Source organism: Bombus flavifrons, chromosome 6 (assembly GCF_040668555.2).
Source record: "Bombus flavifrons isolate JBK064 chromosome 6, iyBomFlav1_principal, whole genome shotgun sequence".
NCBI classification, from domain to species: Eukaryota; Metazoa; Arthropoda; class Insecta; order Hymenoptera; family Apidae; genus Bombus; species Bombus flavifrons.
This window is the reverse complement of record NC_138447.1, coordinates 5490992-5504117: the sequence shown is the minus strand read 5'-3', so window position 1 is coordinate 5504117 and position 13126 is coordinate 5490992. Positions and strand designations below refer to the sequence as shown.

Genomic DNA, 13126 nt, shown 5'->3' with positions numbered 1-13126 from the left:
TTGCGTTACATTCCACTCGCAATTTTATTTATTCTTAGATAAGTAAATGGGATATCTATGCTGTATAATAAAGAAATTGATTATAAAATGTATATCTTCGTAGAGAAGAACAAAATTGTAATTAATTCATTTTAATTTTATTTCTTACTATTGTAGAGATTTAACAAATTTATCTCTTTCTCTATGCAGCAATTATTATTTTACTACAAAGTTATCCGTACTTTTGTATATTAGAAGATTGTTATATTATTAGAAGATAAACATCAAATATCGCGCCATAATATAATGTGGTTAGTTTTACTTAACATTTCCATTTCGTCATATCCAATCAAATATGAGAATGTTATAAACACAAGTTATTTGAAAATAATTTAAAATATTTAAAATATTTAAAATATTACACGTTAATTCTTACTTAAAAAATAAAATTTTTATATTGAAACATTGTCAAAATATAAAATTATTGACTTTTCTATAATACTTTACAGCTACAATGTAAGTAGGTGCAGATGTTCCTACAACGTAGACAATAGATAACTAATTGAGTTTTCATTTACCTTCACATATATTGGTGATGGATGAACCAATATCATCGTCGGAAAAATCGAAGAAGATTAATGTTATAAGTAAACAAACAATTCATCAAATTTGTTCTGGCCAGGTGAGGTTAACCTACGAGTATATTCAACCTTTATATATATCAACGTTATATATTCAATATGTAATATTAATTATTTTTTAGCAAATAAATGTATGTTCTATTATTCTTAGTTATTTATTGAAATGTATAAGGTTACCCTACTTTCACGTCTGTATCTTAATTAGTATAACATAATATTTCTTTTATAATTATAATTATATCATAAAAATGTCAGTATAGAGCATGGAGTATCGTAGCTATGAACAGCTAAATATTTTAATATGATGCCAATTTTTAAATAATATTGAAAAATGTTTCAGACATAGTATATATGATTTTGGTTATATTGTATAAGAACAATTTTTTTTAATCACGTTTTTGTAGAATACTGATACTTTTTAAGTAATTCAACTTGATTCAAATTAAATAAGATATTCTTTATGTGGTATAATTGTGCTTTTAAATCTATTGCTTATTAAGTAGTAGGTAATAACTTATTATCGATTTAAGTTTATTAAATAATTACATTATTTAACTATGGTATTAATAATTATTATTATTTGTTCATTATAATGAGGCTTAAAAGCTACTACAGTCTCTGTTAGAAACGTCTATATTTTATATAATCATAATATAATACAATATAGCAAAATATAACATGATACATAATATATTATTGATTAACGTAATATGATATAATACAGCATACATATCACAATATAATATATTGAAATATAGTATAGTGTATTTCAGATTTGACAAGTTCTACTAATTTAATTGTTAGTCTTATCTGTTTCCTGAAGTTTCCTTTAGTTTTAGCTTGATTTAATATTGCCCATGTTAGTCCTCCAGACAGAATTCTCATAGCTTCATGCAAGCCTTAATAAATTTTGTCAATTCCCATATTTACTTCTCATATATATTCTTATATATATGATATATAATAATAGTTAGGTAATATATATATGTATATATGTATACATAAAAAATTTTACTAGGTAATATTTGATCTTGCAACTGCTGTCAAAGAACTGGTAGAAAATAGTTTAGATAGTGGTGCTACATTAATTGATATTAAATTGAAAGATTATGGAAAGACATGTATCAGTGTCAGTGATAATGGAAGTGGTGTTTTAGAACAAGATTTTGAAGGATTAGGTACATATATGCATTCATATATCTGTGTATATTTAACATAGAAGAGAAATTCCAAAATAGTTAAGTAATATTTACATACATTTTTCTTTAATCAGGACTGAAGCATTATACTTCTAAACTTCGAGAATTCTCAGATTTAACAGAAGTGAGCACGTTTGGATTTCGAGGAGAAGCTCTTAGTTCACTTTGTTCTTTAGCTGACTTAAGTATTGTTACAAGACATTCTACAAGCGAACATGGTTTTAAATTACAATTTGATCACAATGGTGCGCTGCAAAAAAAGGAACCATGTGCAAGAGAAATAGGAACTACTGTGCATATAAAAGATATATTTAAGTGCCTTTCTGTTAGAGCAAAAGAATTTCAAAGAAATCTTAAAAAGGAATATATTCGAGCTATTCAAGTACTATATAGCTATTGCTTAGTTTCTACTAATACAAAAATAACATGCTCCAATTGTGTATCGGACAAATCCCCTAATCTTGTAATCAATACTGTTAGTCCCAGTAATATTTTAAGCAATATTAATTTAATATTTGGCAAAAAATCTTCAAATGGACTTATTAAAATTGAACTGTTACCTCCTGATGAAGCAACATTGCAAGAATATAACTTATCAAGTAATGTAGTTGTGGATTTTGAATGGGATTGCTACATTAGCAGCTGTGATCATGATGTTGGACGTTCTGCTCCTGATAGACAATTTTTTTATGTAAATGGTCGACCATGTGATCTGACAAAAGTCAGTAAATTAATAAATCAAATTTATCATAAATATAATAATAAACAATATCCATTTATTTTTTTAAATTTGAAGTTAAATAAACACTCAACTGATATTAATGTAACTCCAAATAAGAGAATCATCTTCTGTACACAAGAAAATTTAATTTTAGCAACTTTAAAATATAATTTATCATCTAGATGGGACAAATTACAAGGAAATTTGACTGTAAATCCTGTACCAGAATTAAGTTTTGGTGTAAAAAGAACAATTTCACCTACAAATGCTGATCGACCAATCAAAAGATTTCACAATTTAAATACAATATCAAAAGTAGAATATACAGAAAAACAAAATATACAACACATTAATAAAAATGAAACTATTCAATATGATAATGATAATGTACAAAATAATATAACAAATAAAACAAAAATATTAGATACCGTACAAATGACAATTAGCATTCTGGCAATAAAACAACAACTTCAAGAAAAACAAAATCTTTTATCGAAATGTGTGATTTCAAGTACAAGGATCAAGTTTAAGGCACAGATGGATCAAAATTCAAATGCTGAAAATGAATTAAAAAAACAATTAACAAAAGATTCTTTTTTCGAGGTTATTTATATTTTACTGAATTATTGGATTCTATAAGTTTTAATTTTTTAGCACATCATGTATTATTTTGTATTTTATTATCTTATAAGTTTAACATAATAGTTATTTTCTTATACAGTTTCTATAAAAAGAATATTTTACAGATGGAAATTATAGGTCAGTTTAATCTTGGTTTTATAATAACACGTTTGAAAGAAGATCTTTTCATTATTGATCAACATGCTACCGATGAAAAATATCGTTTTGAGAAGCTTAATAATGAAACTCAATTACGAACCCAAAAATTAATTATTCCTAAATTTTTAAATATTTCTCCACTTAATGAGACAATATTAATTGAACATCAAAAGACGTTTGAAGATAATGGTTTTTTTTTTAAAATAGATTCTGAAGGTGAACAAAATAAATTAAAAAATGTTTTAATTGTCATAAGTAATTAGTACTTTTGAAAGAATGTATAATATATTTTTAATTTATTCAAATATAAATAAATATAGTTCAAAATATTTTGGTTTAGGTGAATCTGGTCATCGTGTGCAACTCACAGGTATACCAGTAAGTGGTCATTGGCAATTTGGACAAGATGACATCGAAGAATTGATTTTTCTTATTAGAGAAGGTGGTATAGAAAACCAAAAAAATAGTACATTTCGTCCAAGTCGTGTAAGACAAATGCTAGCATCAAAAGCTTGTCGCAAGGCAGTTATGATAGGTACGGCTCTTAATAACAATGACATGCATAAATTAATTACTCAAATGGCAGAAATGGAAAATCCTTGGAATTGCCCTCATGGTAGACCGACAATAAGACATCTGTTATCATTGAATCTTATATATAAATAAATTATATTTTATATTCTATGTATTATATGTATGTGTACATGAAATAAAATAATATATATATAGGGTTTGTCGGGTTGACGCTAGTTCTAAGGGCGTGTTGCGTATCATCATTAGGATAAACCATTGTTATCGTTCAATAAGGTTTATATTTTCAATTATATGTACAAGTGTTGATTTAACAGGGTTTAACAATTTAACGTGATTATTAGACACTCTTAAAGTAAAGACAATGTTCTTAGGTTCAAACGAATCCACGGTCAACGGGATAACTCTTTGTACAATTGAATATGTTTTGAAACTCAAAATGACGTTAGCCGTGACGCACGGTATCCTTCTGACTGATTGACCAGACATTGTGTGTAAACTCTCCAAGGTGATCATAAGAATAAAAGACTGACACGATCACACTTGTCAATTGCGTATTGATCGGGGCTATCAACAAAATTCCAGGCCCCGTTACTAGGCAGACCCGCGTAGAGCCATCTCAGCTCCTGCCCCGGGGCTTGTTTGTTAATACAGCGTGTATCCCTCAATATTGGTACTTCTACTGTTAAGTAAAACGTTCATCCCGTGACCGTGGCTACGTTCGGCGACTAGTTGTGTCACCTCGATCCCAAGCCCACTGTCACAAACCTTGGGCAAACATAAACAGGATGTATCACAACAATTACTTCTAAGTTCTATTATTTAAGTACAGCTATAATGAATAGTTTAGACCAAAATATTGGGAATCTTCCCAAAATTCTAAAAGAAAGGCCCGTTGTCCCTACATCTCCGACATATATATATATATATATATATGTATAACGCAAAAGTGACTCTAGTCACCAATGTCCAGCCCAATCCGTTATACGAATTATATTATACGAAACATGATATTTGCATACAGTATACTTCTTTTATGATAGAATAAAAAAGGATTTTTGGAAATATGGACCTCAAAAAGGTAAAAAGGGGATAAAGTTCTTTTTGAAGAATAACCATATCTCTATGTCCACTAAAGTCAAAGACGTGAAATTCGGCATATGAACTCCTTATTAAAAATAAACAAACGTGTGTTTAAGCGTTTTTCGAAATTTCAGCTTCTAGAGAATGTTCAAACAGAGGATTATAAATATATATATATATAAATTCAAATACTGTGAGCGAAAGTGCGGGCAATTAGTTAATAATATGAAATATATTTACAGTGACGAGCAAAAGTGTAAACACACTCCGCTGATTTTATGTAAAAGGCGATAATACGACTAATTTTTCAAGTGATCGGTAAAGATTAGGTAACAGTAACTCAAGCTGCGTCTGATTAACGAAATGTAATAGTTCACTTTTATTAACATTAATAATGTACAGAACATTTTACAAAAATGGACATCTCAAACCATGTTTACAGTTTTGCATTTTAATTATACTCATCGAATTAAGGTTTCAACCTGGTATTTCGTCCACTTTCCTTTACTTTTTTTTAATGCTTTTAATCTACGAGGCATACTGTCAATTAAATTTTTAATTATTTGTGGTTCAATATTGTACCATTCCTGTTGTGTTCTTTCCCATAATTCATGAACACCTGAAGGTGGATTATTATATTTTGCCAGCCTTCTTTTCAAAATGGACCACAAATTTTCGATCGGATTCATAACCGGACTTTGTGCTTGCCACTTCATCACAGAAAAATTTTGATTTTCTAGCCAGGTTTTAACTATTTTTGCAGTATGCTTAGGATCCCCGTCTTGTTGAAATACTACTTCACGTTCATTATATCCAATAGAATTAACTACAGAAGGTAAATTACTTTGTAGAATGGTCAAATAATGCTCTTTTCGCATTATACCTTCGATTCGAACTAAGGGACCAACACCTCTGTAAGTAAAGCAACCCCAACACATAATTGATCCACCTCCAAACTTCATAGTTTGTTTTATACCACCTGGTTGATCATTATTCTCGGATGAAGTTCAATACCATGACCTTCCGTCGGATTCGAATCTGTTAATTTTTGTTTCGTCACTCCATATAACTCTTTTCCAATCTTCGGTCGTCCATTCTTTGTAGGTGTCAACAAATTGTTTTCGTAATTTAATATTTTTGTTTAAAAAAGTTGGTTTACTTTTTTTTTCCTTCGCTCGTAAACCAATTCTCTTTAAAGAGCGACGAATGGTCCATTCGCTAGCACTTGTTTCGATTTTCTGATCAGCAATTTTTGGTGTTTTGTAACTATCCGACCGAATACAGTATGCAATTTCACGTGCTGTTCTATCCGAAATAAGTCGCGGTCTACCGTTTTGTGAAAAAATTGGTGCACTAACATACTTTTTTCTTATTCTTGCAACTATCGTATGACTGACACCACATTTCTCTGCAATATGCCGCAACGGCAAACCTTTATCACACAAACAAATAATACTCATCTTTTTATCTTCACTAAGTGGCTTCATCTTGGATTAAACATATCAAACTGAAAAGTAATCTAGCAATGGTGTGGAACAGTTGACTGCGAAACAGTGGACAATCCGTGCTTATTGACAGTTTCGTTTCCCTGACATTTACATGCTATCATAAACGTTTCTGACGAAACGTGCAAAACTACGTTGTTTCAAAACACAATTATTATAAAATATTCTGTACATTATTAATGTTAATGAAAATGAACTATTACATTTCGTTAATCAGACGTAGCTTGTAGTTACTGTTACCTAATCTTTACCGATCACTTGAAAAATTAGTCGTAGTATCGCCTTTTACATAAAATCAGCGGAGTGTGTTTACACTTTTGCTCGTCACTGTATCTCTCATTTATTTATGATGCAAAAAAATGATATTTTTGACACTTGAAACCACTTTGAAATATGTAACATACAGGATGAGTCACGAGAAACAGGATAACAGGAAGAATGTCTTTCTTATTTGTCTTTATGTCAAAAAACTATTGAGAAAAAACTAAATTATTTGGAAGCTTACATATATGTAATAGTGAGAAAAGATTTTCTTATGTGTCATATTTTTACGGAATTTCGAAATCATCAATGTTTTTTAAATGGCACCATACATTTCTAATTTTATTGCATTGTAGCTAAAATGGAGGTATTTATGAGCATGTTATTACAGGATACAAAAATTTCAAAATGATAGAAAGTATTTTATAAACATTGGACTTTTTATTGGACAGATTATACACTAATTGTACGAAATACATTAAATCCTGAATGTGCCGTTGATATTACAGTACCAGGACATTGAGGATGCCAATGCAATTCTTTTATATCAGTTTGACCTTGATGTATAAATAACAATTGTGGTGGAAGTTCCTTTAATTCACTGTCTTCTATCTCTTCTGATTGTTCGACTTCTATTGATAAATCCCACTGAGCAATTTGATCATCAGCTCCACCAGTAGCAAATACAGTAGCCTCTTGAGGGTGCCATTCTACTGTTGTAACGGGTGCAGTGTGTTGCTTAAATATGGCTAATGCTTTTGTATTATTAGCATCAAACTGGCGCAAATCCCATACACAAACCAAGCCATCATCACCACCAGATACAAGAAACTGACTTTCTTTACAATTCCATGAAATAACATTAACATCAGCAGTATGTGTACTAGCTGCTGTTAACATGCATGCAGATTGTGGACTTGCTCTTGTATCCCAAATTTTGATACTGTAAAAGTTACAGTATAATTACAAAAGTATATTAAAAACTTGATATTAGTTATGGTATTAAAGTAAATAATAAAACGTATATTAACCTAATAGAAAGTTATTAGAAATTTAACTAAGATCATACCTTTTATCAACAGAACATGAAGCAAGTACATGTCTTTCATTAGGTGACCACTGAATATCTTCAACACTGTATGGTGCATGTGAATTATAAGGTCGTTGATCCACATGCCAAGTTGAAGAATTACTAAAATGCCATATATGAATGTTACCCTTGCAATCACCAGAAGCTAACATGCCTACTTGTGTTGGACACCAATCAAGTCCATATCCTTCTGAAAGATGTCCTTTAAAACTAAATAATGGTTTGATGTTCCCATCATTTTTTTTAGACTCCTTATTATATGCACGTAGCAATTCATCATTATCAAGTGCATTTAATTGTTTATCTAAATCCCAAATATGTACACGTCCTAATTCACTCCAACTTGCTGCCAGAGCTTTATTACCAATTCTTTTATATCTATTGAAATAAATAAACACATTTTAACAACCAATAAATGTTATTTTTTTTAATTATTCATATTGGAAATTTACATTATTGGTAACTTTATGTTGGTAACTGGTATTATGGTTATTAAAAGGCAATAAAAATATATATTTACCTAACTCTATTAACACAACCTTGATGCTTCATTGGTGCAACAGACAAAATTGGTATATTCGTATCACTTTCGCTATGTAATTCATCATCATCTGATTCATCATCAGAATTATCTTCTATACCACATAGATTTTTCATTTTCATAACAAGGAGATTGTTAACATGTGTCTTGGCAGCTTGAGTTCCAGCCACAAGATATATATTCAATGGGTAATCTTCTCTATTATTACCCAAGTCATCTAAAATAATATCAAAACTAAGACACGGAGCTCCGGATTGGGCATGATGTAACATTCGATATGCTGTCTTGTCCACAATAAGTTCTTCTCCACATTCTAAAGACTTTCCAGGAAGATATATCTTAGATTTATTATTTTCTACTTCATCACTTGCAATAGAATCCTCTTCATTACTATCACTGCTACTTTCTTCCATATCCTCATCAACTTCACTCATTTGTTCATACTCCATTTCTTTAGAAATTTCTTTATAAAAAATAGTCATCTTAATAAAAATACATCTATAATTAGAAATAAAGAAAAATTTAAATAATCAAATACATATGCGAGTAATCTAACCTTAGTATGCAATAAAGCTATATAGGTATGTATATAAATATAATGAATATTTTTTGATATTAACATTTCTAACATAATATGTTAGTTCAACATATTATTTGAAAAAATTTGTGTGTTACAAAATATAAGTGTTAACAAATTTATCGTTAATATAAAAAATTCTATAAATTACCTCTCATAACACAGATTCGGAGCACGTTGATGAAACAATATCTGAGAAACGCTTTATAGGTTATACGTTATATTAAAGAGTAATAGAGAGTGGGGAAATCGTCGGTTGCCGCCGATGCTTATGGATTTGAATTTATATCAATAAAGAATATATTATATAATATATAATAATATATAAGAAATATATAACATACAATATATAATAATATATAATATTATATAACAAAGATCACCGAAATCTCAGAAGACGTAATGGTTCTACAATTTCACAAAAATATGAAATAAAAAATGTAAATGTTTGAAAAAAGGCGTTAATAGTAGTATTATTTACATATTATATAATCATCTTTCACTTAAAGCAAATGTAATAACATTTTCGTTCGAAAAAAATCATCTAAATGTTTATATACCGGATAGATGAAAGTTATTTAAATTCATCAATAGAACCAATTGAAAACAAAATATAATTAAAAAAATTTTTTTTGTTTTTAAATATGTTTTTTCTAAACTTGTTTTCTAAATATGTTTTTTCTACCTTGTACATATATCTAGTTTATAAATATAATTATCATACAAAAGTCTCTCTGAAAACACTATTGAAATAATCAACCTCCTTCAGATCAGCACGGCGAAACTATGTACTTTTCTTTAAATTTAGTTTTTTATTAATAATCGTTAAATTTTGTAAAAAAATAGGAAACGAATTTATCTACAAGTGGCGAACATAAGTATTAGTATATCTATTTAACATATTTATTAGATAATTATAACAAATTTTACTTTATTTCGGTTATTTCATTGCAATGCATACATGATACAAATGGAATAATAGATTTATAATAAATTAACTAGAAAATAAAAGCAATGGAAAGCACGTAATTTATAAAATATGTCAATAAATGCCCTAGTATATGGTATGTACTACATACTTAAGACTGGCTGTCTATGTTTACTCTGGCAGTGCTCCGTTGTTGTGCGTACGTTTCTCCTCTATATGCGTTGCCGTAAGAATTCCCCCTTTTTGGATACATAGGATTATATGTATAAAGGCAAGTAAAAGCTTTTACTAGTGATTCTTCAAAGAAATACTCGGTTCCGTGTGCATAAAGGATGAAGTATTTACTTAAGATTTACCATCATTTACTACCAGATACTAGTAAAAAGTTATGCATAGAAGTAAAAGCTTTTACTAGTGATTCTTCAAATAAATACTCGGTTCCGTGTGCGTAAAAGATAAAGTATTTACTAGAAATGGTATTTACTTAGGATTTACTATCATTTAATACCTAGTACTAGTAAAAGGTTATGCATAAGAAATCTAGTATTTGTCTTTCACGTGTACTTAATACATACAAGTATTTGCTTATTTTTATGCATATGGCACATGATATCACATTACCGGATTATCCCCACTACCACTTTATAGTTACGTCACGTTACGTGCATGATTACGAATTACGACACGCGCGACTTCTCATTTTTCACCGGTACGAGGTACGAGTTGAGTCGTACAGTTGCACGTTGCATTGTAGCAGATTTCTCTTCGCGCCGTGCATTAGCACGTTTCTCCAAAACCACCGGGGACGATAGTGCAGCTATTGGCCACAAGAGGCTCTTATTTTTAGTGTTCATTTTTTGGCAGACTTTTTTAACATTGCTCTGATGATCTCCCGACTAATCTCTGATTATATATTCGTATCGGTACCACCAAATATGTACACATATTCATTAAAATAACTATTCTATGTACTAAAATTTTTACAATATTTTTTACTGTGGTTTATTGACAACTTTTTGTGCGAATCAATTTGCAACAATGCAAATTAATGACAATAACTGTGAAATTATAATATTTAACTGCTGACATTTAGAAAGTTATACAAAATTTAAATACATAATTGCACAAAAGAAAATCTACAAAATTTGTAGTGTACCCACGTATTTATATTTCGTTTTACATCAAATAGTTTTCATATTAGCCTTTTTTAATGATTTATATAGAGAAAAATTTTATTTTCTTTAAACATATATTCTAAACAATCCCTAGTGTAATTCTGGAAACAATTCAGTTTGTAAACTAGTATAGTGACCATAGCATGTAAAATGTTATAATTGTCATATAAACAAATTTAAGTTGTTATTCTTATCACATATCAACAAAACTCTTTTTCAAAACAAACTGTTCAGATACAGATATGTTTCATTATGATATTTATAATATTCTTTGAATATATTTAAACAACATGAGAGAAATATTCTAATTGTGGAATTTCTTTCCTTTTGCATAAAACACCATCCACTTTACGTATGAAAATTATGTGCTTATTTATATATGAAGTATAAGCATTATTTTCCCCACAAAATTATGACAAAAATGAGAACTAAATTGAAGAAACTGCTCCTTTATGGACCAGTTTATTAACTAATTTATGTGAATAAGTATAACGTCGATAATAGCAAAGACAATAATAATAATAATAATAATGATTGCTATTATTATAATAATAATAGTATTTGTAATAATAGTAGTATTAATAGTAGAATAGCAGTATCAATGACAATAGTAGTAGTAGTAATAGTAATAATGGTAGTAAATGTATAATAGTAGTACTAGTAGTTACAATAACAAGATCCACTGCAATTGTACTACAAATAACAAACAGAGAAGAATGAAAAAAGAAAAGGAAAGGAGAATATACAAATGGTGTCATTTTACATATAAAATACAACTTTATATATAGTAATTGCTGTAACTGTACGAAAGGAAAGGAGCAGCAACAAATATCTAATGCTTGATAGCAATTATTCACGCAAATGGATGGTATTTAATATTAGCTGTGTTTGTTAAGGTGAGGATTGTTACTAGAATTATTCATTAGCTGAATAGATGTTACAGTGGTATGTGAATGATGAGATGGTGAAATATTGGGATTATGTCGAGGATTAGTATTGTGGAGGCTGTGTATATAAGAACGCTGGACGGGCTTGTGCTGAGCAAGCTGAAGCAAGGCCTCTGGTATAGAGAACCACTTTCGCTTTCGACCAATAGCACGTGAATCTTCCCATTCTGGCAGCTCTTCGGTTACCTGCATAACCCATACTTGTGTTCTATGTTTATGTTCCACATTCTATAAAGAAAAGTTATTTTGACCATTCATACTTCTTCGGGCAACTCTATTCTTAGAATACATTAGTTGCGTTTTCATTATATTTATGCAAGTAATTGTGTTCTATATACGAGCACATTAGCACCTCGAATATGCCAAGACATCTGCCTAAATGTCCTAAAACACCAGCCTCTTCTCGAACTTCTCTTAATGCCGTTACTGCAGGTTCTTCTTCTGGTTCAACACCCCCACCAGGTACTATCCAACTATCAGGTCTTCGACTGGATGTAACCAAGAGTACCTACATTATAAATTATATAAAAGTGTAATTTCTATTTATTTTATATAATAAAAATAAAATATAACTGATATTAAAATAAATATACTCTATTAATAAAGGGAATAATATCAACTGCCATCTGCTGGCTTACCTCATCTTCCAGATCGTTTTTGACGCAGATACATGCAGCTCTACGTCTATAACCTTCTGAATCGTAAATACGGATTGAGTTTGGTTTTTCCTTGACCATGATCGATTATTAAAGTTATGAAATTATGCCATAAATTCATATTTGTCAGACGGCCAGGTAGGCCAATCTGTACACCTGCATTGTTTTAACGTTGTTTGAAGCCGACATATCATCGACATAGAATTAATAAGCGAGCTCTAATTGCTCACATAATTTATTTAAGAAGTCTGTTTTACGTCCGAATAAAAGGACGATTCTTTACCTAAATAATGCTATATTACGATAATACTAGCAATGTTGTCCTTACTGAAACTTGCTATAACCTCAAAACTTACTGTATTCACTACACAAGTAACTCCATCTAGACTACGTTTACAGTGTAGTACATGATCATAGTCATAGTGTCATAGGCATATGACAGATCAGAGGAAATGAGAGTGCACACAGTGCTTACGCTCACGCCCGTAAGTTAAGTTTTCTCCTGGTACAAG

General features: G+C 29.8%; 3 protein-coding genes across 5 annotated transcripts; 1 reads left to right on the top strand and 2 right to left on the bottom strand.

The window, feature by feature from the left end:
* The first annotated feature begins 320 nt into the window (after window positions 1–320).
* Pms2 (mismatch repair endonuclease PMS2) lies at window positions 321–4050 on the top strand. 2 transcript variants are annotated; one of them, XM_069114417.1, is made up of 5 exons: window positions 321–661; window positions 1639–1798; window positions 1894–3143; window positions 3287–3536; window positions 3691–4050. In XM_069114417.1, exons 1-5 carry the CDS (start codon window positions 575–577, stop codon window positions 3984–3986), a joined length of 2043 nt encoding a protein of 680 aa, XP_068970518.1. In that variant the 5' UTR covers window positions 321–574; the 3' UTR covers window positions 3987–4050. The 2 variants fall into 2 exon arrangements, with proteins under 2 accessions (XP_068970518.1, XP_068970517.1); XM_069114416.1 differs by having other exon boundaries at window positions 324–661; window positions 3661–4050.
* A 3069-nt stretch (window positions 4051–7119) lies between these two features.
* Window positions 7120–10180, bottom strand: l(2)09851 (WD repeat-containing protein 1 l(2)09851). 2 transcript variants are annotated; one of them, XM_069114708.1, is made up of 4 exons: window positions 9988–10180; window positions 8311–8829; window positions 7770–8168; window positions 7120–7643 (listed from the first exon to the last, which is right to left on the bottom strand). In XM_069114708.1, exons 2-4 carry the CDS (start codon window positions 8811–8813, stop codon window positions 7154–7156), a joined length of 1392 nt encoding a protein of 463 aa, XP_068970809.1. In that variant the 5' UTR covers window positions 8814–8829; window positions 9988–10180; the 3' UTR covers window positions 7120–7153. The 2 variants fall into 2 exon arrangements, with proteins under 2 accessions (XP_068970809.1, XP_068970806.1); XM_069114705.1 differs by lacking the exon at window positions 9988–10180 and adding an exon at window positions 9060–9176.
* A 633-nt stretch (window positions 10181–10813) lies between these two features.
* Aps (diphosphoinositol polyphosphate phosphohydrolase 1 Aps) lies at window positions 10814–13085 on the bottom strand. The gene is made up of 3 exons (XM_069114709.1): window positions 12597–13085; window positions 12311–12466; window positions 10814–12186 (listed from the first exon to the last, which is right to left on the bottom strand). Exons 1-3 carry the CDS (start codon window positions 12693–12695, stop codon window positions 11890–11892), a joined length of 552 nt encoding a protein of 183 aa, XP_068970810.1. The 5' UTR covers window positions 12696–13085; the 3' UTR covers window positions 10814–11889.
* Window positions 13086–13126: the final 41 nt, after the last annotated feature.